Here is a 27,873-nt window from a genome sequence, read left to right as displayed (position 1 = left end):
AGCCCCATGCTGTCCCATCAGATTGCTATGTCCCTCACTGGACTCCAGTCTGACTGCCCAGGATTCTGAGTCCAGAGCAAGTCTGCCTCCCAGAGGTAAGGCTGTCCACTCCAGAGAGATCCATGGAAGTGACAGAGTCAGGGGAAGCTCCTCACTGACGAATCCCCTCAGTCAGCAGGAGGCCCTGCCTAGTGAGGGCAGTGGGACAGCTCTCAATTCCACCCCCCTTTCCCAGGTGGCCTCGGACAGCAGAGGAGAATACCTGACCTCCCTTCGCCAACACAGGCTGGAGTCACATCACGTAGCATATGGTATCATTAAGACACCTGACAAGACTCTTTGCAGAAATTGGTGAGAGAAAGTATGGGGGGCCAGGAGGGCTCTAACCCTCTCCTCTGCCCCAGATCCCTGTAAAATTATGCCGTTTCTAAGCTGTAGAGCTCAGCAGTGTTGGAGGGAGGTTGGGCATTTCAAATAAAAATATCAGACATGAAGGTAACCAGACAGGGCACAAAGCAGATGAAAACAGGACTATAAAAACCAAACAGTCATTCTTGCACCTTCCTCTGGCCCTGCTTATAACACAAACTCTAAATAACACAAAGGTCAATAATCTCTGTCAAACAAGAGCTCACCAAATCAAAAGTCATAGAAGATGTGTGTGTGTGGTGGAGGGGGCCGGGGGAGTAGGCAAGATTTTACCTCCCAGTTAGTCACTTGACCCTTATCATTGACGAACACATACTGCTGATGTTATTCAACTCTCTCGGACAAGCCATCAAAGTCATACATTAAAACACTTGTTGTCTACCTCCCCATTTCTCTCCCCTTTCTATAATCTTGCATGTAAGGAAAGTTATCAACAAGTGGAGAGGGTTCACTCAGGGATTTCGGATAAAGACAGCTGGGGTTTCAGGAAATCACTTTGTCACGCCAACAGGGACAAGGAATCAGAAATGGATTTTTTTTTAAGATCTTAGTCTTCCAAAACTCACCAGGTTTGGTTAATGTGTCTTCTAGAGGTTTTTCTCAGCCCCTGTTATTCCTGCCGCCTTTACTTCTGTGTGGCTTGGGAGTGTGGGCACCGGAGACGATAAGTCACAGTGGCATTCTGGGAGCCCACCGGGGGATGGGCTGTATTGTCTGGCTTCATTGCCCTGAATCAGTTTTTCTGGGGAATTGTTCATTGCACAGGAAATCTGGGACAAGCTGTCTGGTGCGTCTGAGCCAACTGAGCCAAAGAGAGGTAAAAATGTTGGCCTGGTCAAGTGCATTATGGAAGTAGGATCAGCTGGAGTGAGTTCTAACTGAATGTCTCTAATATAGGAGAGAGCTGGATTGTTCAGTGGTGCGTACTCAAAGTTGATTTGACTCGGAGTGACCTGGCCCATATGGTCTATGAAACCTGTTCTGCTTTTCGGATCATTCAAATGAACAAGTCCCCTGGTTGGGCTCACGAGGCAATATGGATGTCGAATCTCCGGGCTTGCCTCCCGAAGCTTATTAGCTGGTGAGAGAAGGGGGTGTTCTGATCCCGGGGCAATGAAATGACAGTTATCTTGAAGCAGAACACTATTTTTGAACTGAGACATTTTACAGATCACATTCCTCATTTCCTTCCCGATGAATTTATCTTCCAGATGCTTGTTTTCATAGCTGATTTTTAAGGACGCCACTTGAGACATGCAGCGCTCCAAAAGCTGAACGATCTCTGACTCGCCGTCTCGGGCAGAGGGACTGATGTAGCTTTGGATAGGTCTAGGGGTGAGGGGCTGCCTTAATATGTCACCAGCCATGGAAAAATCAGCACATGGAGCTTGGTTTCCACCCAAGGGCTCAGGAGAATCCTTGGGGGCTGCCTCAAGTAAAGGGGGATGTCCCAGGGATGACTCATACTCTTTCTTCTCCACAGACACCCGAGAGACTTTTTGGGGACAGTGTCTGAGCAGAGGTCCAGAAGCTATGGAGGTCTTCCCAGGGGTCTTGTCCTCTTGGGAAGCGGGCCACTTCTCGGCTCCATCGTCAGCCGGATCCGGTGCTCGTTCAAGCCCAAGGCCTGCCGATCTCTCCTCAGCATCAGTCAGGGCATCCTCAATCAGTCCCTCAAGATGGCTCCCTCCCCTCCCCTGTGAGGCAGCTGTGGCTGAGCTGCTCTGAGGGCCTGCATTCCAGTACTCGCTCATCACACCAGGCCATGGTCTCTGCTCACTTTGCCCACCTGGTGACGGCTGGACACCTCCAACCCCCCATCCGCTCGACCTTTCAGGGAGTCCTTCCTGCTGGGCAGCTTCTCTCATGGAGGCCACATCTGTGGGGGTGCTACTGAGCGCCATCGACTCCCCGCTTCCCTTCAGCTGGACCGGAGGGCTCCTTAGAGGCTCAGAGGGGGAAACCATGCTGGGGTTTTTCCTCAGCCAGTTGATGATCCCCATGGTGAGGGACAGCTCGGTGTCACAAAGCTTCAGCAAACACTCCTTGCCCTTCCACGTGCTGTGAAGGAAGCCCTGACTGATGATGTCCACAGGGGGCCGAGGGGCCAGATTCTCCTCGGCCCCCACGTGGAAGCTATAAATGGACAGCGGGGCGTTGACGGCCTGCTCGGAGATGCTCTCCGAAACACAGAGGTCATCATCGAGGATAGGGCTGATCTTGGCATCCCCGGGGTCGTAGAAGAGTTCGTAGAGGGCATCGCCACTGTAGCTGTCCCGGGGGAACCGGCCGGGTGTACTGGGTGTCTGGGCCTCCTTCACCTCATCCTCCAGGCCCGGGGAAAAGGAATCATAGTACCCTTCATCGCTGGTGGAGGTGGACTCCTGCTGTTCGCTCTTCGGGGTCCCCGTGTCGATGGAGCTGTCCTTGGAGCTGCTGGGATCCCTCCCTGGGGACAACGGCTGACTGGGCATTGGGGCGGCAGCAGCAGCCTCGAGCCTCCCCTTCCCCAGGTCCCCCCCAGGCTGGGTCGGCAACCTGCGGTCAAAAAGTGCACTCTGATGAAGCCTCACTGACCTGTTGATGTTGTCCCAGAACCTGGCCAGGTCGGCCGCCTCATTCTGGGCCGGAGAGGCCAACTGTTCAACCCCTCCCTGGAAGGACCCCACCGCCGAGTTCTCCTTGGGCTTGGCTCTCTGTGCCAAGCTCTCCTTGCTGGGTTCCAGCTCCAGCGGGGCAGAGCTCTCATCGGCAAAGATCTCCCCACAGCCGGTGAGGGAGTCGAAGCTCTTGAGGGAAGCCACGTCTTCGCAGAGGGCGCCACAGTAGTCGTAAGAGGAGTCAGATTGCAGCTCGCTGTCAGACAGGTCCTGAGCCAAGCAGTCAGCGGCAAAGGTCTCCCCAGTCTTGAAGGGATGTTTTCCCTGCCTTCCGCCCAGCAGGTCATTCTGACAGCCGGGTGAAAGAGGCCCTCTGTCCTTTTCCACCAGAAATGCCAAGCCCTCTGACTTGTTTTTCCTCATGTGAAATATGTCCCTGAAGCCCTTCTTCGATCGTTTAAGGGAAATCCGTTTCCTCGGGAAACTTTTGGCCACCGCCGGCACAAAAGGCATCTGAGGTACAAAGTTTCGGTAGTCGATCATCTGTTGGCTGCTGCAGCTGGATTGACCGGGGCTCACGGCCGGCTCTCTCTTGCCAGGAGAACTCAAGTGGTTTCCGACCCCAGAAAAGCTGAGGCTGTTCACAAGCCGCCCTTCTGTCTTGTCCGCATCAATCATGCAGTCATGAGTTTTACTCTTCCTCACCAGTTTGTAAGAAGACCCTGGAGAGGTGGCAAAGTTTTCGTAAGCCCCCGGCCGTGCGGCTTTGTTGGAAAATCGATACGGTTTCTGGGTGGCCGAGCTAGCCCGAGGACCCTCCTCGCCTGAGAGTTGCCCATCTCCCGCTGAGCTGGGGCCGGCCACCGTTGCACCCTCCTGGCCTCTGGCAGCCGAATCTACTGCACTTGGTTTCTCTTGGGAAAGCTGCAGACTGGACTTGATGAAGGTCCTGCCCCTTCTCAGCTCCATTCTGCTCAGTCACATCGGTTTCTGTGGAGGGAACCACAGGAGACAGAATCTTAATACCATTTTCTACAGTGGGGTCCAATTTATCACAAGCCGCTCAACCAGGCCAAACCTGGTCTCTCATTTGCCCCTCTTCTCCCTCTGGCTCCTGTCTACCACTCCAAATTACTTTTTCTCCATCTCCCTAACTCCCCATCTCCCCCTCTAGATTGTAAGCTTGTTGTGGGCAGGGAATGTGTGGTTATATTGTTATATTTTACCCTCCCAAGACTACTTGTTTTGTTGCCTAACTACTTGTTTTGTTTTGCTGTCTGTCTTCCCCTTTTAGATTGGGAGCCTGCTGTTGGGCAGGGATTGCCTCTAACTGTTGCCAAATTGTACATTCCAAGCACTTAGTACAGTGCTCTGCACACAGTAAACACTCAATAAATATGATTCAATGAATGAATCTTCTGCACCAGTAAACACTCAATAAATATGATTAATTGACCCACTATCTCTGGCCTCTGCACCATCCCTTACATCTTGAAAAACATCACATCCATCATGCCATTTTAATTTGGTGTTATCACAGGGCTCATTTCCTCAGAAAGCCTGACCTTTGCCCCAGTCCTGAACATAAGACATAGGAATTGGATCCAGCATCCCTTATTATCAGAGCCAACATTCTCACCTCAGAAATTCTCTCCCAAATAATTGTGTTTGGTAAGCATTCAGTACGTGGCAGTTACCACACTAAGTGCTTAAGTAGATATATCTAATCATGTTGGACACAGCCAGTGTCCCATATAGGGCTCACAATCTTAATCCCCATTTTCTAGATGAGGTAACTGAGGTACAGAAAGGTTATGTGATAACAGATAAGTGGCAGGGCCAGGATTGGAACCAAGTTCTCTGATTCCCAGGCCCATATGCTTTCCACTAGGCCATGCTGCTTTCCTGATGAGTTAATATTGTTATTAAGTTAGCCCACAGTATAAACGTTTGCAACAACAAGTCAATGTCCCAGGACAGGATACTCACAGTCTTTTCAAGTGAACAAGAACTAGACTCTGATGTCTCTAGATTCTAAGATCCCTCCAGACTTTAAGTTTCTCCCTAGTCTGTAAACTCCTCTCTAAACCATAGGTCCTGTGGGTAGGGAACGTGTTTACCAACTCTGTCATATTGTACTTTTGCAAATACTTAGTGCCCTGCACACGGTAAGTGCTCAGTAAATATGAGTCAGTTATAGATGTACAAAGAATGAGAGAAGCAGCTTGGCGTAGTAGATAGAGCATGGGCCTGGGAGTCAGAAGGTCATGGGTTCTAATTCCAGCTCCTCCAGTGTCTTCTGGGTGACCTTGGCCAAGTCACTTAACTTCCCTGTACCTCAATTTCCTCATCTGTAAAATGGGGATCGAGACTCTGAGCCCCACGTGGAACAGGGACTGTGTTCAACCCAATTTGCTTGTATCCACCCCAGCCCTTAGTACAATGCCTGGCCCATAGTAAGCCCTTAACAAATACCATAATTACTCTTTCCATTATTATTATTATGAAAAGGGAAATGGGTGAAGGAGAGAGGAAGAGTCAGGAATCCCAAACCCAAAAGCAGGACAAGAGATTGGTTTTCATTTCTTTCTAGCATCTCAAACAGTTTTCTCAGATGGGGGCCGCTTCATATCAATTTAGCAGAAAACTCTTTCACTTGTAGTGAGGATTGTAAGAGTGACAGAAATTGTAGGAGTAATAGTGGAGTATTGGAGTAAAGGCACTTATTGAGCAATCACTGGGTGTGTTGTGCTGCACTAAGTGCCTTGGAAAGTACAGCAGAATAAGATATACCCTTGCCCTTAATATGTTTACATTCTATTGGGAGAGATGAATGTAAAAACATTTACAAATAGTTAGGTAAATCGGAGGTATAATATTGATTGTAGAATCAAATTGATTATAGGATAAATATAACATTATATATATATATACAGCTGGGAAAGAAAAATATAAATAAATCAATGTGTAAGTGCTAGAGATGTCTGATGGGTTGATGTGATTTGGGATGTTAGAAATTAATTGAGAAAAGTTCGTTGGAGGAGGTGACATTTTAGGAGCACTTCGAAGGTGAAGATGCTCTGGACTGTCAGGTGAGATGGGGAAGGCATTCCAGCCCATTGGAAACAATGTGATGCACTACTAAAAATATTCTGTAAAGTATGGAGACATCATCGATTTTCTTGACTGAAAATGAGAGTGTGCTTCCCCTAAGACTGATTTCCATTAGGACATGTCAGGAATGGGTTTTCACCCATTACGTTTTAGCAAAACATTGGCATGGAGCCCAAAAGGTCACTTTTCATCTGGCCTCACTCCATGGTCATTATTCCATGGTGTTACAGCGAAGGAAAAAGTGACCTGAAGACTCACTTGTCAAAACCAGACTGCCTAGTCCTTAAATTTACAGCCTGGGTGATGGTTCAATAAGGGCCACCATGTCAATAACAAAAATTATAATTATTATTATTATTATTATGGTACTTGTTAAGTGTTTACTTTGTGCCAAGGACTGTTCTAAATGCTGGGGTAGATACAAGTTAATCAGGTTGGACACAGTCTCCATCCCGCTAGTGGCTTACACTCTTAATCTCCATTTTACAGATGAGGTTACTGAAGCAGAGAGAAGTGAAGTGTCTTGCCCAGGGTCACACAGCAGACATGTGGTGGAGCTGGGGTTAGAACCCAGGCCTTTCTGAATCCTATGCCCATTATCTATCCACTAAGCCATGCATTGTGTATAGAAGGAATTGCCTACTGTGCTTCCTCATTGGATATTGATATTCAATCAGAGTCCAGTGACCCAGTGCTGAGCGCCGGAATTTTTTTTAAATGGTATTGAAGTGTTTACTATGTGCTAGGCACTGTATTAAATGCTGGGGTAGATACCAACTAATCAGGTTGGACACAGTCCCTGTCCCACAAGAGGCTCACACTCATAATCACACTCAGAGAAGCAGCGTGGCTCACTGGAAAGAGACCGGGCTTGGGAGTCAGAGGTCATGGATTTGAATCCCGCTCTGTCACTTGTCAGCTGTGTGATTGTGGGCAAGTCACTTCACTTCTCTATGCCTCAGTGACCTCATCTGTAAAATGGGGATTAACTGTGAGCCTCACCTGGGACAGCCTGATGACCCTGTAACTACCCCAGCACTTAGAACAGTGCTCTGCACATAGTAAGCACTTAACAAATACTCATTCATTCAATAGTATTTATTGAGCGCTTACTATGTGCAGAGCACTGTACTAAGCGCTTGGGATGAACAAGTCGGCAACAGATAGAGACAGTCCCTGCCGTTTGACGGGCTTACAGTCTAATCGGGGGAGACGGACAGACAAGAACAATGGCACTAAACAGCGTCAAGGGGAAGAACATCTCATAAAAACAATGGCAACTAAATAGAATCAAGGCGATGTACAATTCATTAACAAAATAAATAGGGTAACGAAAATATATACAGTTGAGCGGACGAGTACAGTGCTGTGGGGATGGGAAGGGAGAGGTGGAGGAGCAGAGGGAAAAGGGGAAAATGAGGCTTTAGCTGCGGAGAGGTAAAGGGGGGTGGCAGAGGGAGTAGAGGGGGAAGAGGAGCTCAGTCTGGGAACGCCTCTTGGAGGAGGTGATTTTTAAGTAAGGTTTTGAAGAGGGAAAGAGAATCAGTTTGGCGGAGGTGAGGAGGGAGGGCGTTCCAGGACCGCGGGAGGACGTGACCCAGGGGTCGACGGCGGGATAGGCGAGACCGAGGGACGGCGAGGAGGTGGGCGGCAGAGGAGCGGAGCGTGCGGGGTGGGCGGTAGAAAGAGAGAAGGGAGGAGAGGTAGGAAGGGGCAAGGTGATGGAGAGCCTCGAAGCCTAGAGTGAGGAGTTTTTGTTTGGAGCGGAGGTCGATAGGCAACCACTGGAGTTGTTTAAGAAGGGGAGTGACATGCCCAGATCATTTCTGCAGGAAGATGAGCCGGGCAGCGGAGTGAAGAATAGACCGGAGCGGGGCGAGAGAGGAGGAAGGGAGGTCAGAGAGAAGGCTGACACAGTAGTCTAGCCGGGATATAATGACAGCCCGTAATAGTAAGGTAGCCGTCTGGGTGGAGAGGAAAGGGCGGATCTTGGCGATATTGTAGAGGTGAAACCGGCAGGTCTTGGTAACGGATAAGATGTGTGGGGTGAACGAGAGGGACGAGTCAAGGATGACACCGAGATTGCGGGCCTGCGGGACGGGAAGGATGGTCGTGCCATCCACGGTGATGGAGAAGTCTGGGAGCGGACCGGGCTTGGGAGGGAAGATGAGGAGCTCAGTCTTGCTCATGTTGAGTTTTAGGTGGCGGGCCGACATCCAGGTGGAGACGTCCCGGAGACAGGAGGAGATGCGAGCCTGAAGGGAGGGGGAGAGGACAGGGGCGGAGATGTAGATCTGCGTGTCATCTGCATAGAGATGGTAGTCAAAGCCGTGAGAGCGGATGAGTTCACCGAGGGATTGAGTGTAAATGGAGAACAGAAGAGGGCCAAGAACTGACCCTTGAGGAACTCCAACAGTTAAAGGATGGGAGGGGGAGGAGGCTCCAGCGTAGGAGACCGAGAATGATCGGCCAGAGAGGTAAGAGGAGAACCAGGAGAGGACAGAGTCCGTGAAGCCAAGGTGAGATAAGGTATGGAGGAGGAGGGGATGGTCGACAGTGTCAAAGGCAGCAGAGAGGTCAAGGAGGATCAGAATGGAGTAGGAGCCATTGGATTTGGCAAGAAGGAGGTCATGGGTGACCTTAGAGAGAGCAGTCTCGGTAGAGTGGAGGGGACGGAAGCCAGATTGGAGGGGGTCTAGGAGAGAATGGGAGCTAACATTATTATAATCCCCATTTTACAGATGAGGTAATTGAGACATGGAGAGGTGAAGTGATTTGACGAAGGTCACACAGTAAACAAGTGGCAGAGCTGGGATCAGTACTCTGGTCCTTTTGATTTCTAGGCCATGCTGTTTCTCTGGAAAGTGTTAAATAGGTGGAAACTGCCCAGCCTAGTCACACCCAAATCCACTGACTTTGCTCTAGGGCAAGGAGAAGCACATATTTAGGCTGGTGGACATTCAGTAAATCCTGGCAGTGAACCCCCCTGCCTGAGGGAAGCATGCCTGGGAATCAGTTCTGCCTGTCACAAGCACCACCAGAGACCAGCCTTACCCACAGGTCAATCATGGATCTCAGTGCCAGGTCCCAGACTACTTCTGCTGCTAATTATTATTAATAATAATAATAACAATAATATTTGTTAAGCTCTATGTGCCGAGAACTGTTCTAAGCACTGGGGTAGATACAAGGAGCAGCGTGGCTCAGTGGAAAGAGCCTGGGCTTGGGAGTCAGGGATCATGGTTATAATCCCGGCTCTGCCCCTTGTCAGGTGTGTGACTTTGGGCCAGTCACTTAACTTTTCTGTGCCTCAGTTACCTCATCTGTAAAGTGGGGATTAAGACTGTGAGCCCCATGTGGGACGACCTGATCACCTTATATCCCCCTCTGTGCTTCGAACAGTGCTTTGCACATAGTAAGTGATTAACAAATACCATCATTATTAATAATCTCCATTTTACAGATGAGGGAACTGAGGTGCAGAGAAGTGAAATGACTTGACCAAGGCCACAATGCAGACAAGTTGCAGAGGTGGGATTAGAACCCAGGGCCTTCTGACTCATAGGTCTGTGCCCTATCCACTAGGCCATGCTGCCTCTCTGGGTCTCTAGACCCTTGCCAGGCTCTGGAGCCTCATATCCACTTTCTGGGGCCCCCAAGTCCCTTCTATATACCATCATTTCTGCCCAGGTTTCAGACCCTCTAGGGGAAGGTCAAGGAGCCAGTATAGGAATCCTGATGTGTAGCAGGGTGAAGCCAGAGCCTGATGTCCAATACCATAGATCCCCCCAGGAATCTAGCATGCATCACCTAGACTGCACAACCCCAGACTTCATCTCCCACCCTTTACCTCTATCATTTCCCATCTCACTTTGCCATGTGAGCCATCTCTACAGCCCTCTAAACTCTAAGCTTGTTGTGGGCAGGGAACATGTCTACCAACTCTGTTGTATTGTACTCTCCCAAGTGCTTAGTACAGTGCTCTGCACAGAATAAGCGCTCCACAAATACCACTGATCAATTGATGAGCATGGCAAAGGGAAAGCACCGCTGAAGAGAGAAAATGGAAGTAGGATGAATTGACTTTTAAGCTCAATAAATTGAGACAATATCAGGATGTCACTGTGCCTCAGTGTCTTCAAATATATACTAGTTCTGCAAACCTCCTTGTATCTCATCTGTCTTGCTGCCAAACCCTTGTCCTCTGACCTGGACCTTCTTTCCCCTTCATACACCTCAGACCACCACTCCCCCCATCTTCAAAAGCCTACTAATTTCATATGTCCTCCAAGAGGACTTGCCTAACTAATCATTCATTTACCCACCCTATTAGTCCTCCCTTCTGTATCACCTATGCCACTGGGTCTGTAACCCCTAAAAGGACTTTGATATTCATCCCACCTCCAGCCCCTCAGCACTTGTGCGTGTATGTACCCTCATACTCTGCCAGTTCCCCTAGCTGTAATTTATTTTACTACCTGTCTCCCCAACTGGACTATAAATTTAGCTCCTTATGGGCAGAGGTAATATGTATTGTGCTGTATCCTCCCAAGCACTTAGAGAAGCAGCGTGGCTCAGTGGAAAGAACCTGGGCTTTGGAGTCAGAGATCGTGAGTTTGAATCCCAGCTCTGACACTTGTCAGTTGTATGACTGTGGGCACGTCACTTAACTTCTCTGGGCCTCAGTTACCTCATCTGTAAAATGGGGATTAAGACTGTGAGCCCCACATGGGACAACCTGATTCCCCTGTGTCTACCCCAGCGCTTAGAACAGTGCTCTGCACATAGTAAGCGCTTAACAAATACCAACATTATTATTATTATTAGAGTGCTCTGCATATGGTAAGTGCTCACTTAATAATACGGATCATAAAATATACACAAATACACCTAAACTCTCCCAGGGAGTTTAACAAGGATTCATAAGAAAAAATGTGCCTTGTGAAACAAGAAGTTAAAAAACAAAGTTGTTCCAGGCTTCGAAGCGTCAGCCTTTCCTTTTTTGGTTTGCACAATCTGGCCAGGTCCTGGGGTCACTCACTGGACTTCTTAATCACATTGGCACCTTCAGGTCGATTTCACCTTCAGCGGTGCCTTCTTAAAGTATGTAGTTCAACTTACATATGCAATGCACTTCCAATTCTCTAGAGTACACAGTGAAATTTTTATAACTAGTAATTGGGGTATTCTCCTCTCCAAGTCGCGCCTGGGGAGTTTCCAGTACTCTACCAGTCTTGACTACGGGAGGGAGAGTCCAGCAGAGGAATATCCATTCCATTCCTAGCTTGGGCAGTGCCTAGCAAATGGAAGGCAATCTGCTACAAGCCAAAGCTCACCTGTGACGGGCAGCAGCGGCATGGGAGAGAGTCGAGGGTGGAGACTCAAGTTTACTGTGCAGAAGGAGGCAATGGTAAACCACTTCTGTGTTTTTACTGAGAACCCTCTATGGAGATGCTACCAGAACGGCTGCAGATGGAGGTGGGGCACTCTGGGAGAGATTTGTCCATGGGGTCGCTCTGGGTTGGAGATGACTCGACAGCATAAGACAAGATAACTGGGGTATTAGTTTAGGGATTTCTCTGTGCCATGAACTGTCTTAAAACACCTGGATAGTTATGATATAATCCAGATGTGGTTCACAGCCCAAGAGGGAAGAACAGATATTCATTCCCATTTTACAGATGTGGAAACTGAGGCAAAGGGAATAATAATGAAAATCAAAATGGTATTTGTTAAGTGTTGCACTAAGCAAGGGGGTGATAATAATGATGGCATTTATTAAGCTCTTACTATCTGAAGAACTGCTCTAAGCACTGGGGTAGATACGAGGAAATCAGGTTGTCCCATGTGGGCCTTGCAGTCTTAATTCCCATTTTACAGATGAGGTAACAGGCAGAGAGAAGTTAAGTGACTTGCCCAAAGTCACACAGCTGATAAGTGATGGAGTCGGGACTAGAATCCATGACCTTTGACTCCCAACAGAGGAGCCGAGTTGCTTCTCTAAAGATTCACATCAATCAGGTCAGACCAAATCCCTGCCTCACAAGGGGCTCACATTTTACAGATGAGGAAACTGAGGCACTAAATATTAAGTGATTTGCCCGAGGTTACATAACAGGCAAGTGTGGAGCCAGGATTCAAATCCAAGTGTCTTGATTCCAAGTCCTGTGCATTTTGTACTATGCAATGCTGTTTCTTATACACTGTTCATTTAATCCACATTTTATTATCATTCTGGCTCTTGTACATGTTGTTTAGAAATTGAGTCAGTGTTCTTTGTATCTGGAATATTTTTTGTTCTATTTATGTTTTGACTTATTTATGGGTGGTTTTATTATTTCATTTTTATTCCATCGGAGCATGTTAGAGTTCTGAAGCACATTTCTGGTCCATTTGTTTTTAATTAAATTATTGATGTTTCTAACGAGTGTTAGCTAGGAAGCCAAATAAGACACCTATTTCCCAGGTGGTATCCTGTTTCTAAAATTGTCCCATCAAAGGATGAGGGTTTCCTGACACCAGAGTTGGCTGTCATCTGCTGTTGACCAAAGGTTGTTAAATTTTACAGTCTGTTCCTGGGAGACAATTACAATTGCTCTCATGGAGTGCAGGATTGTTCTATTTTCTATATAGCTCATGACTTGAGACCAAGTCAGGGGAGGGTTTTTTTTTTCCTCCTTAACTCAACAGAATTAATTTGAGGAAAGAAGTGCTGCTTAGGTAGAGAAATGATGTGGTCTAGTGGAAAAAAGTGGACCTGGGAGGCAGGGGACCTGGATTCTAATCCCACCTCTGCCAATTGCTTGCTGTGTGGCCTTGGGCAAGTCATTTCAATTCTCTTTGCCTCAATTTGGCAAATCATTTTAATTTTCTTTGTAAAATTGGGATTAAAAACGCATTCTCCCTCCAACGAAGACTGTGAGCCCCATGTGGGAATGTGATTATCTTGCAACTATCCCACAACAGAAACAGAAACAAAAAGCTTATTGGTTAAAAACAGTAGGTTAACTTGGGAAGAAACTAGTAAGAGTGCCAGGGTAGTACTGTCCCTGGCTCTCCCCACTCCAGTCCATGCTTCACTCTGCTGCCTGGATCATTTTATACAAACCTGTTCAGTCCCTGTTTCTCCACCACTAAAGAACCTTCAGTGGTTGCTCATCCACCTCCACATCAAACAGGAACTCCTTACCATCAGCTTAAACCACTCAATCACCTTGCCCCCTCCTACCTCACCTCTCTGATTTCCTACTAAAACCCAGACCACAAACTTTGCTCCTCTACTGCTGACCTACTCAGTGTACCTCAATCTCACCTATCTTGCCACTGACTTCTCAACCACATGATGCTTCTGGCCCAGAATTCCATCCCTCTTCTTATTGGACAGACGATCACTCACCCTATCTTCAAAACCTTATTAACAGCACATCTCCAAGAGGCCTTCCCCAACTAAGCCCTCATTTCCTCTTCTCCCACTCCCTTCAGCATCACCTTTGTGCATGGATTTGCCCCCTTTATTCATACCCCTCTCAGCTCCACAGCACTTATGTACATATAAAAAATGTATTCATTTATATTAATATCTGATTTTCCCTCTAGACTGTAAATTCATGGTGTGCAGGGAACATATCTACTAATTCCATTATATTGTACTTTCCCAAGCATTTAGTAAAGTGCAGCCAACATAATACATACTCTATAAATGCAGTTGATTGATTGATTGTTTGAATGTCCCAATAATCCCTGGGCTATTATTTACCAGGCCTCCCAGAATTGGAAGCATCATCCCCTGAAACCTTAACTGCCCTCCTTCTCTCAACAATCAGACAGAACTGTCTCTCAAATCCTTTCCCTTTCCCCTTCTCTGCCAATCTGTCCTCTGCAACCTAATTTCCCACCAATAAATTTCCCAACTTTTCCAAAGACATGCCTGAACATGTACGTGCAGAAGGTGGGCTTAAATTGATTAAAAAAAAAATGGTTATTCCTGGTCAGAATAAGTGCAACTGTTTAGTCATCTCTGATGTTCTAGAAGTTTAGCCTAGAGAAGCAGCATGGCCTAGTGAAAAGAATGCAGACCTGGGAGTCAGAAGACCTAGGTTTAAATCTGGCTCTGCCACCCACCTGCTGTGTGACTTTAGGCGAGTTACTTAACCTCTTTGAGCCTTAGGTCCTCATCTATAAAGAGAGGGAAAAGAAATACCTGTTCGCCACTCCTCTTGGACTCTGAGTCCCATTTGGGACAGGGGCTGTGTCTGATTTGCTAAGTGCTTAACAAATATCATTTTAATTATTGAGTAGTAGTAGTAACATTAAAGCATCCACTTAAATCAATCAATAGACTTTATCAAGAGCTCACTCTTTGAAGAGCCCTATACTAAACCCTTGAGAGAAAGTACAGTAGAGTTAGCAAATACCATCTCTGCCTTCAAGGACCTTACAATATAGCAGAAAAGACAGACACTAAAATTAATTACATGTAGGGGAAGCAACAAAGTTTAAAGATACATAAATAAATACTTTGGGCTGGGTGGAGAGAAGAGAAAAGGGAACCTAAATGTTTAGAAGATGACGGCTCAAGTAAATAGATGACACCCGAGGGCATAAAATATGATGGGGAGATGAGGAATTAGTGAGGTAGGCCTCCTTGAGAAATCATGAAAGAACTTTCACTCCAAAAATTCCTAGAGAACACACATTTTGTGGACAGTCAGTGACTTCTGATGGCCTTTACAGAGCTGACAACCTGTTCCCTTGTAGACTGGAAGCTCTTTGTGGACAAATATCATGTCTACCAACTCTGTGGTATTTTCCCAAGCCCTTGAGAAGCAGCATAGTCTAGTAGATAAAGCACGGGCCCGGGAGACAGAAGGATCTGGGTTCTAATCCCAGATCTGCCACTTGCCTGCTATGTGAATTTGGGCAAGTCACTTAACTTCTCTGTACCTCAGGTACCTCACCTGGAAAATGGGGATTAAGACTGTGAGCCCCTTGTGGGACATGAACTATGTCCAACCTGACTACCTTGTGCCTATCCAGTGCTTAGTACGGTGCCTGGTACATAGTAAGTGCTTAACAAAAACCATAAAAAAGCACCCAGTATTCACTCAGTAAATGCCATTGATTGATTGATTGACAATCCCAGGCTGCAAGCACAACTCACTACTTCAAATATGCCATCTGGCCATTATTAATTATTATTACCCCCACCTACCACTCAGAACCTGCACTGTCCCCCTCAGCTTATCCTTCTCCTCCTTTCCATTTACACAGTAAGATCCCACCAAAAAGTCCATAAAATTACTTAGCGCTGAGGTACATATAAGGTTATCAGTTTGGACACAGTCCCTGTTCCACAGTCCCAGGCTCCACAGTCCAGGTAGGAGGAAACTAAGGAACATAGAAGTTAAGAGATTTGCCCAAGTTCTCACAGCAGACCAGTGGCAGAGCATGGATTAGAACCCAGGTCCTCGGACAGTGCTTCTTGCTCTAGTGGAAAGAGCATGCCCTTGGAGTCAGTAAAACCTGGATTGTAATCCCGGCTCTGCCATATGTCTGCTGTGTGACCTTGGGTAAAACACTCAACTTCTCAGTTACCTCAGTTGACTCAATTACCTCACCTGTAAAATGGGGATTAAAACTGTTAGCCTCATGTAGGACAGGGACTGTGTCCAACCTGATTACCTTATATTTACCCCAGTACTAAAAATAGTTCTTGGCACATAGTAAGTGTTTAACAAATACTATCATCATCATTATTATTATTTACCCACAGGTTGGAGTTTCTCAATGAGAATCCCTTGCCTATTTGCACCTTGGGACCTTAAAGATACAGCAATCCACCTTTTCTATCCCTCACCATTTGAGGTTAACCCTGGCTCAGGCACCAATGGCCTGAGCCATCAGTCGATCAATCGGTGTATTCATTGAGCACTTACCGCATGCAGAGCACTGCATTAAGCACTTGGAAAAGTATAATACATCAGAATTGTTAGGGCTTAAAGCCCATAGTGGGTGTTGTCCTGCTGCCAGCTGAGCAGGCACTTTAATTGTTTTGGCTGCAGTTGTAATGAGCCATCCGCAATCTCCCCTTCCAGTACCCCTGTTACCAGCATCATGTATTGTATATGCATTCTATATGTTGGCATGTCAGTATGAATAACTTTCATACTTCAACAGCTGAAGATATCACCTGGCTCTCGCCTACGGGGAGTCTCATGTTGGGCAGAGATTGTAACTGAGGTGATTATCTTGTATCTACCTCAGGACTTAGTACAGAGCTTGGCACATAGTGATTGACAAATGCCATGGTTATAATTGCTATTATTATTTATTTTATAAGATATCACTGAGCATGATAGAGAAGCCTAGTAAGAGTTGGGAAATTTTGACCAGTTTTGAAAAAAAGCAGTAAAAATGAAAACAATGAATGAAAAACAATAAAAAAGAACAATAGCAGCATAAAGATACACACTGTCCTTGGCATAACTAAGCACACCAAAGTCACAAAATGTAAGTTGCAACAAGGCATAACATATGTAGGTGAAGATGATTGTTTCAAGGGTCAGTCCAGCATCACCAGACAGTCACTTCTACCTCTGGACAGATTTGGAAGGACTATTCCCAGGAATAATACCTCAATCTTGTCCATCTCACCACCAACCTCTCACCCACATCCTGCCTTTGTCCTAAAATATCCTCTGTCTTCATATCCCACAGACAATTACTCTCCCCACATTCAAAGCTTTAATTGAAGGTGCAATCTCCCCCAGGAGGTCTTTTCCCGACTAACCCTTCCTTTTCTCTTCTCTTCCTCCCTTCTGTGTCACCCTGATTTGCTCCCTTTATTTACCCCTCCCTCATGCTTAGCTCCATCCCTTGGAAAAGTTGGCTACATGTGAGGGAGTGGCCAGAAGCCACTAAAGGAGGGATCACACTCTTTTTCCAGTAGGCCACAGAAACAGCGTGGCCTAGTGGAAAGAGCATAGCCTGGGAATCATAGGTCCTGGGTACTAATCGCGGCTCTGCCACATGTCTGCTGTGTGAACTTGGGTGAGTCAATTCACTTCTCTGAGCCGCAGTTACCCTATCTCTAAAATGGGGATTAAGACTGAAAGCCCCATGTGGGACAGACTAGTATCTACCCCAGTGCTTAACATAGTAGGCACTTAACAAATACTACTATTATTATTATTGTTATTCCTCTGTCAACTGTGAGAGGGAAAGATCGGTCTTGGCTGCATTCCCACATTGGGTTTCTATTAGCCACATGAAGCACAAGAAAGTGATTGCTTCCAGTGAACAGAAAATACCAATTTGAAAAAGATAAAAATGATCATAACAATCTTCTCATCATAAAGTCTCACACCTCTCCAACTACTACACACATAAGTGAGCATCGCTGTTTCTACAGCGAGACACTTGCTTAGCTTGAACCAAGGTAACTACAGTTTTCCAACAGAAAAAAATTTAACCCAAATTTAAGCCTTTTTAAATCAGATCCACACAGAGCCAAACTAACATCTGTGGGGAAGGTATAGCACAGATGAGGGTTGTGCTTGTGGAACCATATTCAGTACCTACTAATCTACTTTATTCCATCCTAATCCTCCTCAACCTCTCAACTGCCTCTGACATTGTCGACCACTCCCTGCTCCTGGAAACTATCCAACCTTGGCTTCACTGACACTGTCCTCTCTTGGTTCTCCTCCTATCTCTCTGGCCATTCATTCTGCCTCTTTTGCAGGCTCCTCCTCGGCCTCCCATGCCCTAACTGTGGGTGTCCCTTAAGGTTCGGTTCTGGGTCTCCTTCTTTTCTCCATCTACACCTACTCCCTAGGAAAACTCATTCATTCACATGGTTTCATCTCTACATTGATGACATCCAAATCTACATCTCCATCCCTGATCTCTCTCCCTCACTGCAGGTTCGCATTTCCACCTGACTTCAAGATATCACTTCTTGGATGTCTTCCCATCAACTCAAAGTTAATATGGCTAAAACTGAACTTCCTATCTTCCCACTCAAACCCTGTCCTCCTGCTCACTTTCCCATCACTGTTGATGGCACCACCATCCTTCCAGTCTCACAAGCCCGTAACCTTGGTATCATCCTTGACTCCTCTCTGATGTTCCACCCACACAGTCAAGCCATCATTAAATCCTGTCAGTTCTACCTTCACAACATCGCCAAAATCTGCCCCTTCCTCTCCATCCAAACTGCTACCACACTAATGCAAGCACTTATCTTATCCTGTCTTGATTATTGTATCTGCCTTCTTGCAGACCTCCCTGCCTCCTGTCTCTTTTCACTCCAATCCATACTCCATTCTGCTGCCGGAATCATTTTCCTTCAAAAACGTTCAGACCACTTTTCCCCACTCCTCAAGAAACTCCAGTGGTTGCTCATCCACCTCTGCATCAAGCAAAAACTCCTCACCATTGGCTTTAAAGCACTTAATCACCTTGCCCCCTTCTACCTCTCCTCACAGCTCTCCTACTACAACCCAGCCCTCACACTTCACTCCCCTTGTGCTAACCTTCTCACTGTACCTCGATCTTGTCTATCTCGTTACCGACCTCTCACCCACATCCTACCTCTGGCCTGGAATGCCCTACCTCCTCGCATCAGAGAGATCATTGTTCTCCTCCACTTCAAAGCCTTATTGAAGGCAAATCCCCAGAAAGCCTTCCCTGACTGAGCCCTCCTCTTCTCTTCTCCAACTCCCTTCAGCGCCGCTCATACTTAGTCTTTCATTAATACTGTTTCCCTTCCCCACAGCACAAACACATGTGCACACACACACAGATATATGTATTGTATATCTCTGTAATTTATTTATTTATATTTTGTTATTTATTTACTTATATTTTATTTATTATTTATATTATATTTATTTATATTACTTATATTTTATTTATTTATATTAAACTCCTCTCGACTGTGAGCTCATTTTGGGCATGGAATGTGTTTGATGTTATATTGTTCTCTCCCAAGCGCTTAATACAGTGCTCTGCACACAGTAAGCACTCAATAAATATGGTTATTGTTAATAACAGTAATAATAATAATCCCTCTGAGGTCCATGACATCAGCGAGTAGTATTTCAGGTTTTCCCAGCCCCAGCCCCCTCCCTTTCATGAAGGCCAGCAGGGTTGCAAGGAGTGAACTCCTGGGAAGCGGCTGTCAATCAAGTAGACTCCTCAATTAATCAGAAGGTGTGGATGTGCTCCCTGTTACACAATCAATATCAAAAGTCCAACAAATGGCAGTTGGAAATTCTGGGAAAAAAAATCTAACCATTTACTGAGGAATCTTCTTTTTCTAATGGCTGGTGGTTTTGTCCCATACAGATGTCAGCCTCTATAGGGAAAAGTGGATTAATGGTACCAACTCCCTTCTGGCAGAAACACAGATTCAGGCAGCAGTGGTTCTTAATATAGCAAAATAGCAAGCACGCTGAGCCTTTTAACATCATTTGTAATGCTGTGCTATTTTTCACCATGGGTTAGCCTTGAGATTCTGAGAAAATTCCACTGACTCAGCCTAAATACCCATGTTGAGCTAAGCGTATTATAATGCAGGGAATATGCCATTAATCTTCAGTCCAAACTCACTTTTCTTTTTTGCTACCATACCTGAGAAATGTTGATCACCTTCCAGGTCAAGGGCAAACATTTGCCTGTGGTAGGTGAAATGATTTAGATCTATGCACCTTGGAATCCAATTGCTAAATATTCTAGAAGCATAGGAATATTTAAATAAACTGTTCAATTTGCCTTTTGCAATAAAAAAATTCCTTTTAAACCAAAGACCTCACAGAGAGATTATCAATCTATCATCCATCGGCCCATCTGTCCATTTGTCTTTCCCTTCATATCACCTCGTTCACTGCACTAATATTGAAAAGGTCTGAGAAGGGAATTCTTTTCAGAAGGGTAGCATTTCTCTCTTCAGAAATAATACGATTTGTAAATGTTTCTTACTCAATCATAAATTCTTGAGAACTATGGGGAGCATCTCACCATCTTTGGAGTTGGAAAAAGTGGGCAAAGGAAAAGATTTCTAAAGACTTAAATAAATGACAATGATCTTAATTCCACAGATTCAAATCTGTAATACTACTACTACTAACAATAATAATAATAACAATAAAAACTGTGGTATTTATTAATCATTCATTATGTGCCAAGCATTGTACTAAGTCTTTGGGTAGGTATAAGATAATCAGTTTGGACAAGTCCCTGTCCCACACAGCGTTCATAGTCAAAATAGGAGGGTGAAAATTTATTGAATTGCATTTTATAGAGGAGGGAACTAAGACACAGAGAAGATAAATAACTTGCCCAAAGTCACAATAGGTAAGTGGTAGAGCCAAGATTAAAACCCAGGTCCTCTCATTCCCAGGTCTGTGCTGCTTCTTGTGGCTTAGTGTCACCCAAATGTTAAATTCTCCCAAGCAGAAATGGCCAGCTCACTCACCATTGTCCCCCCAGCTCACTAGTGTCAAACTTTCAATGAACAAGGGGCAGTCTTAATCTGTTGTTCTGAGCCCTGGGTAGCAGGCAGAGGAGGCCATCTCTGGTTCTTCCACTCTCTTTCTATGTAACTACAGAAAAGTTTCTTCACATTCTACACTTCAGTGTCTCCATCTGGAAAATGGGATTATGGGTGATGAATGAGATTATAGTTAAAGATATTGTGTTAATATGTGAAAGGTGTTATTTACCTGAGCCTCTTTTTCCTCATCAATGTAACAGGGACAATTAGCACTTGTTCCCTCTAGACCTTGTGGTTGACTTGTGAGGGTAAATAAGGTTTGCTGTACTTATTTCAGGGTTTTGAAAATTAATGAATCATATAACGTATCAAAGCTCTAGTGTTAATATTACATTTATATTATTATAATTATTTATTTATATTAATGTTTATCTTCCCCCTATAGACTGTAAGCTTTTTGCAGGCAGGGAATGTGCCTGTTTATCACTGAACTGCACTCTCCCTCGTGCTTAGTACCATGCTCTGCACACAGTAAGTCTCAATAAATATGATCAACTGACTGACAGTGTTGTTGAAGTAATATTTGTGAACTAATCATGGTTATACTTTAAATGTTACATTAATCCCCCTGTACCTAAATCCTATAGCAATACCCCTGTAGGCATACCTACCACACAGGAAACTGAGCGAAGAAAATAAAGTCAGGTGGGGACAGTAAACACCAGACTTTATGCAGCAAAGGTTGCTGAATTTCAGAGATCCTGAGGTTTCAAAACCCTATCATTCAGCCTGACTACTTTAAAAGCATTGACAAATTGATTGAGTACAATGTAGATTCTGAAAAAGATTAGTAGAAATAAAGCTGCAAATTAGCTTGATTCACTCAACAGAAATACAACCAAATCTGTTTTCAATATAGACTTTCCTCGATGAATTATGGTTTTCTTTCTTTAAAATATAATGTTCCTTTGAGAAAAAAATAGACACTGAACACCATCAACAAAACCTCAAAAAACTGAAGTGATTTAACAGAGAGCATAAGGCAGAACCTACCATCTTCTCAGAGAGGGGATTCCAATTCCAAACAAAAGCTCTGTCTAAATAGTAACTCATAAACCTTCCCATCCATTAACTAAAACACTAAGTCATATTTCGGTCTTTTATTTTTTGCGTTGCTTTTGCTTTGTTTTTGGTTTTTTTGGTTTCAGGGAAGGGGGATACAACTTCAAAGAAAAGAGAATACTAAGCAGGTTATAGGTAATTCAGCAATGAGATCCCCTCTTAGCTAGTGGTTCATCTAGTCTGCAGGAACTAAAATATGCTGTTCTCTTTCATAATGAGATATACATAGCTTTTCCTTACACTGAAAACAAAAGATAGTTTTTGGTGCGGGGGGGGGGGGGGAGCAAAGAACCATGGTTCTGCACAGAAGCTGAAGTTCTGAAGCATCCTCACTGTGGCTGAAGCATTCTGAAGCATTCTCATCCTCATTGTGGCCGGTGGTCACAGAGGCTTTAGTAATGTCTTGAAACACCTGCATCTGTGACTTCCTTCCTCCATCCTTTATCCCCCGGGATTTTGTTTTTGGGGGAAGGAAGGGTGGGGGGGAAAGGCTTCCCCTTGGAGGGAAAAACCTTCTACGACGAGACAGGGATTTGTCTCGAGGTCTCATGGACACTGGACTGGAGAAAGGTCCTGGTCCCTAAGTGAGCCCACGGCCGTTCAGTTGAAGGTTTCTCCCCGTGGCTCGCAGAGTTCGGGAGTGACCTGCAGGCCTGGATACCCACAGCTCGGCAACCCGGTGGGCCGGGGGGGCGGCTGTTCACAGGGGACCCCAGACAGGTACTCAGCAAGCAGTGGGCTGGGGGATGCGCCCCTGCACACAAACGCACACCCATGCACACCCATGCACACACATGCACCCACATGCACACACTCTTCCCCTCTGGACTGTGAGCTGGTCGTGGGCAGGAGATGCGTTGGCTAGTCTATGGTACTCTCCCAAGCGCTTAGTACAGTGCTTTGCCCACAACAAGCGCTCAACAAATCCAATAAATGCAAAAACAGATCAATCAATACACACTTCCACAGGTGCAATATCGACCTCTCTGTTTTCAGCGTCCCGTTTAGACTGTGAGCCCGTTGTTGGGGAGGGATTGTCTCTGTTGCCAAATTGTACATTCCAAGCGCTTAGCACAGTGCTCTGCACATAGTAAGCGCTCAATAAATACGATTGAATGGATGAATGAGGTGGCCTGCAGAGGCGGGCGAGGCGTTCAGCACGCCGGAGAGCTCCCGCCCAAAACATCCCCACCTGCCCCTCCCGGGGCTGAGCCCGAGGGAGAAGAACCGAGCTCAGGAATGTGAGAGGTGGAAGCATTCCTTAGGAGGGAAGGGATCCCTAAAGTGGGAAGGCTTGCTTCGTTTCCCCCGCCTGATCCACTTCCCCCTGCATATTTGGGGCCGAAGGAGAGAAGCCCGGGGCTGAAGCTTTCGAGGTGGGGGCAACCCCCTGGCAAGGAAGGGGGTCAACTTTCCGGGCCGAGGGGGAGAAACCGGTTAAATATCTGTCTTTCGGTGCCGGAGAGGTAAACCGAGAGGGTGAGAGCAGCCTGTTGTGCCAGCTAGCAAAGAGTTAAACGCCCTGGGAGCTGGCTTTGCTGCAAGATGAGCCTGCAGATAGAACCAAGAGGATGGAGAAATAGAGGCGAGGGGCCGCGAATGCGGCTGGGGGACAGAGGGTGCCTTTCGAGAAGAGAAATAAATCGTTCTCCATGCCATGATCGTCTCGGTGATGAACGCCCCAGCAGAGGAAAGGATGAAAGGAAATTCCTTAGCACCAAGTCCATAAAAAAAGACTCAACTCACCATTGTCGAGACATTCTGCGGAAATGCTCTTTCTTCCGAGTGTTGCCCTGGTGCTGAGTCGAAACTTCTTACCTACAGGCTTCTTGGGTGGTTTATAAGACCCTAAAGGAGCTGCGAGTGTCTGTTGTTGTTCTCCTCCTCCTGTCTCTTCCTCCTTTTCTTTCTCTTCCCCTCCTCCTTCTTCCCACTGCCCCTCCCCTCTGCTACCACCTTGTAGCTTTCCAACCTCAGCTGTATCTCAACTTATCTCGTCCATCTGTTTGGGACCAAGTAAATACCAACAGAAAACTGAGAAAATAGAGGAATCATATTCAGCATGCTGGCTTCTCTGTAGATTTACCTTTTACCCACAAGAAGAACGTGCCTTCTGCCGTTCAGTCAGCAGGCGACAGGACAAGCACCATGTTAGCAAAGTGCATCAGTGTTCAACGTGTATTCAGATGACTGAACTAAATCGGCAATCTTTAAAGAGCCTGGCTGAATAGAGCCGTAATGAAATGACAAGTGCCACATCTCAAAGGCCGGCTTTTATCCACGAGGAAACAAGGAACTCTATTCCCAAAGTAAAGACAAAGGCTACCAAGATTTTCCTTTGTTTTCCTTTCTTCTCCTTGAATGTTTTTGTTAGTTCGAATAAATATTTCCTCGCTTTAAGATCCATTTCACCACCCACTTGGCCAAGCAAGCAAAATATCAGCTTCAAATACCACAGAACATAATATGACCTCACAAGAAAACTCAGAAGGAAAAACAGAATATCAGCCAACAGTAATTAAGACTGCCTACTTTACACAAAACATTGTATTTTTTATGTTAAACACAAAACAGAACAATGTTTGGGGTATATGCAGAAACAGGACATGGTTCCTGCCCTCCAGATTTAAATACCTAAATGGAAAAATACTGCAATATAAATATAAATTACAGAGAAACATCAAACCAACTAAATCATAGATTTGGTTACCTATCAGGAGATCATCTTCCCACCACCTGCTATGTGCAGAGCACTATACATCCCATAAATTAGCTAGAGACAGGTATTACCATCTTCATTTTCTTTGATTTAAAAAAAAAATCACAAGTACAACAGTGACATAGCAAGGCCCCAGCTGATTTGGGGAGAGAATTCAGCCTCCTGACTCCCAATTACTGATCTATTTCATGGACCGCAGTTTCTCCAATCTAAAAGTAAAACCCTTGGTATCATCTATAACCCTTCCTTCAGGAACTTACCGCCAACCCCTTGCCCACATCCTCTGCCTTGGTATTCCCTCCCTTTTCATATTTGACAGCCCACCTTCAAGCCCTTTTAAAATCACATCTCCTCCAAGAGGGTTTCCCTGACTAACCAATCATTTCCCCACCCTGCCCTCTCCTATTGTCAGCTCTTTTATTCACACTCCCTACTCTTTGTCTATGTACTTGAATTTGTACCCTTTATGCACTTGCTATTCACCTCACTTCCAGCCCCACACCGCTATGGACTATCCTTATACTCTCCCATATCCCCTAGCTGTAATTTATTTTAAAGCCTATCTTCCCTTATAGCCTATAAGTTCTTTGTGAGCAGGGATCATCATCATCAGTGATACCTACTGAGCACTTACTGTGTGCAGAGTACTGTGCGAAACACTTGGGAGAGTACAATACACCAGAGTTGGTAGGCACATTCCCGGCCCATGACGAGCTTACAGTCTAGAGGGGGAGAAAGACATTAACATAAATAAATAATTTGCAATATATAATTTATAAATTATCATGTCTACCAACTCTACTGTACTCTGTATGCTGTCCCAAGTGCTTAGTACAGTGTTCTGCATGCAGTAAATGCTCAATAAATATCATTCATTAATTGATTGTTTCTTCAGTATATCTCTGAGGATCTTTATATGCATTAAAACCTGTACTGTTAGCCCCCTTTTACAGGTGAAGAAACTGAGACATAAGGATTAAATATAAATTTGCAAGCCCCATCATTCAGGTATTTCAGGACTTAATAGACAGTCCCTGGAAGGCAATGGTCAATCATTCAATGCTATTTATTGTGCAAATGCAATGTAATTGCAATTACACTGTTCCAATGACTTGAGAAAGTGGACACGATCACTGGCCTCACTGAAGTGACAGTCTAGTCGGCAAGACATATTACTATTTATATTACTATAAATTAAAAGTAAGGGAAGCAACCAATATGAGGGGGCAGGGGGTGAGTAAGTGTTTAGCGGGTACTGATTCAAATGCCAGGGTAAAGTGGTAGGGAGGGAAAATAGGGTGGGAAGAGAAGAAATGATTAATCAGGGAGAAATTTCTGGATGACCTGTGATCTCATTAAGGCTTGAAACATGGGGAGACTGGTGGTCTCTCTGCTCTGAAGAGGGAGAGAATTAGAAGAACGAGGGAGGGGTTGATGGTAAGAGAGAGACAAGAGAGGTCTAGTGCTTGGGATGGATATTAGGTTTCTCCAGGTATTAATCTAGATATCCTTAGCCAACACTAAAGCCATATGATGGCAGGTTGCCTCTAACCTGAACAGAAAGAAGACAGTAAGAAACACCAGATAAGTCATTAATAAATCCTGGAATGAATGCTAGCAGAGCTGGCCCAATACAGACAACACTAATGCTTCTGTAGCACATTCCATTATCTCTGACTCTAAGCCTGATGTCAGCAAATCTGTTTAATTAGCAGATGCATTTCAGGTTTTTCCACACCCACCCGTCTTCCCCCACCACTCAGCCACTCTGGATCCCGAGAGTGCAGGCAGGTTGGCTGCAGTGTGAGAGGAGGAACTATCACACTGAACAACAGCTATCAATTGACTCCTAAATCAATCCTAGTGGAAAGAACCCAGACCTGGGAGTCAGAGGAACTGGGTTCTAATCCCAGTTCCACCACTTGTCTGCAGTGTGACCTTGGGAAAGTCACTTCACTTCTCTGTGCCTCAGTTACCTCTTCTGTAAAATGGGAGTTAAGACTCTGAGCCCAATCTGGGACACGGACTGTGACCAGTCTGATTAACTCGAATCTACCATAGTGCTTAGGACAGTGCCTGGCACATAGAAAGCACTTAACAAATACCATTAAACAGTAACAACAACAAAAAAGACCAAAGTTTTTTTGGCATAAGGCTGAATTTGGGTTGAGTTGTGACAGTATGAACTAGCATTAGCAGGAAGTGGAATTCAATCAATCAATCAATGATATTCATTGAATATTTACCGTGTTCAGAGCACTGTACTCTTGGGAGAGTACAATATACCAGAGTTAGTAGACACCTTCCCTGCCCACAATAAGCTTACAGTCTTGAGGGGGGAGACAGGTATTTATATAAATAAATAAAATACAGGTATGTATATAAGTACTGTGGGGCTGAAGGAAGGATAAATAAAGGGAACAAATCCAAATCCAAGGGTGATGCAGAGTAGGAGAAGAGGAAATGAGGACTTAGTCAGGGAAGGCCTCTTGAAGGAGATGTGCCTTAAGGCTTTGAAGGCGGGGAGAGTAATTGTCTGTCAGATATAAAGAAAGGGCATTCCAGGCCAGAGGCAGCACGTGGGTGAGAGGTCGGTGGTGAGATACATGAGCTCGAGGTACAGTGAGTAGGTTGGCATTAGAAGAGTGAAGTGTGAAGGCCTGATTATAGCAGTAGAGCACTGAAGAGAGGTAGGAGGGGACAATGTGATTAAGTGCTTTAAAGCTAATGGTAAGGAGTTTCTCTTTGACGAGGAGGTGGATGGGAAACCATTTGAGGTTTTTGAGGAGTGGGGAAATATGAACTGAAAGTTTTTGTAGGAAAATGACCCAGGCAGCAGAGTGAAGTGTGGGGAGAGACAAGAGGCAGGGTGGTCAGCAGGGTGGTCTGATGTAGAAATCAAAGTGGGATATGATAAATGCACGGATTAACATGGTAGCAGTTTAGATGGAGAGGCAAGGGCAGATTTTAGCGATGTTGTGAAAGTTGAACATACAAGATTAAATATGTAGGTTAAATGAGAGCGATGAATCTAGGATAATGCCTATGTTATGAGCTTGTGAGACAGGAAGGATGGCGGTACTGCCTACAGTAATGGGAAAGCCAGGGAGAGGACTGGGTTTGGGTGGGAATATGAGGAGTTCTGATTTGGACATGGTAAGTAGAGATGTCCTGAAAGCAGGAGAAAATATGAGACTACAAGGAGGGAGAGATCAGGGATAGAGAGGTAGATCTGGGAAGCATCCACATAGTGATAGTAGTTAAAGCCTTGGGAGCAAATGAACTCTCCAAGGAAGTGGGTATAAATGGAGATTAGAAGGGGAACCAGAACTGAGTCTTTAGGGACTCCTTTAGAAGCAGGAAAACTCTATAAACATGTTCAACCTGACTTA

General features: G+C 45.4%; 1 protein-coding gene and 1 non-coding gene across 2 annotated transcripts in view; one reads left to right on the top strand and one right to left on the bottom strand.

Annotated features, from left to right (window-relative positions):
* Positions 1-23,668, bottom strand: part of AMER3 (APC membrane recruitment protein 3) — a 114,581-nt gene extending 90,913 nt beyond the window's left edge. The window contains exons 1-2 of the mRNA XM_029077336.2: positions 23,509-23,668; positions 996-4,019 (exon numbers count right to left, since the gene is read on the bottom strand). Of these exons, the coding sequence (XP_028933169.1) occupies positions 1,017-3,998 (2,982 nt within the window). The 5' untranslated portion in view covers positions 3,999-4,019; positions 23,509-23,668 and the 3' untranslated portion in view covers positions 996-1,016. The remainder of the gene's footprint in view (positions 1-995; positions 4,020-23,508) is intronic.
* On the top strand, positions 11,332-11,469 carry LOC114816068. Its single transcript, XR_003763844.1, has one exon. It is a non-coding gene; the product is annotated as a small nucleolar RNA SNORA7 (small nucleolar RNA).
* Positions 23,669-27,873: the final 4,205 nt, after the last annotated feature.

The sequence above is a fragment of the Ornithorhynchus anatinus genome, chromosome 1, assembly GCF_004115215.2.
Source record: "Ornithorhynchus anatinus isolate Pmale09 chromosome 1, mOrnAna1.pri.v4, whole genome shotgun sequence".
In the NCBI taxonomy this organism is placed as follows: domain Eukaryota; kingdom Metazoa; phylum Chordata; class Mammalia; order Monotremata; family Ornithorhynchidae; genus Ornithorhynchus; species Ornithorhynchus anatinus.
The sequence above is the reverse complement of the archived record's forward strand: the minus strand, read 5'-3'. Positions and strand labels throughout refer to the sequence as shown.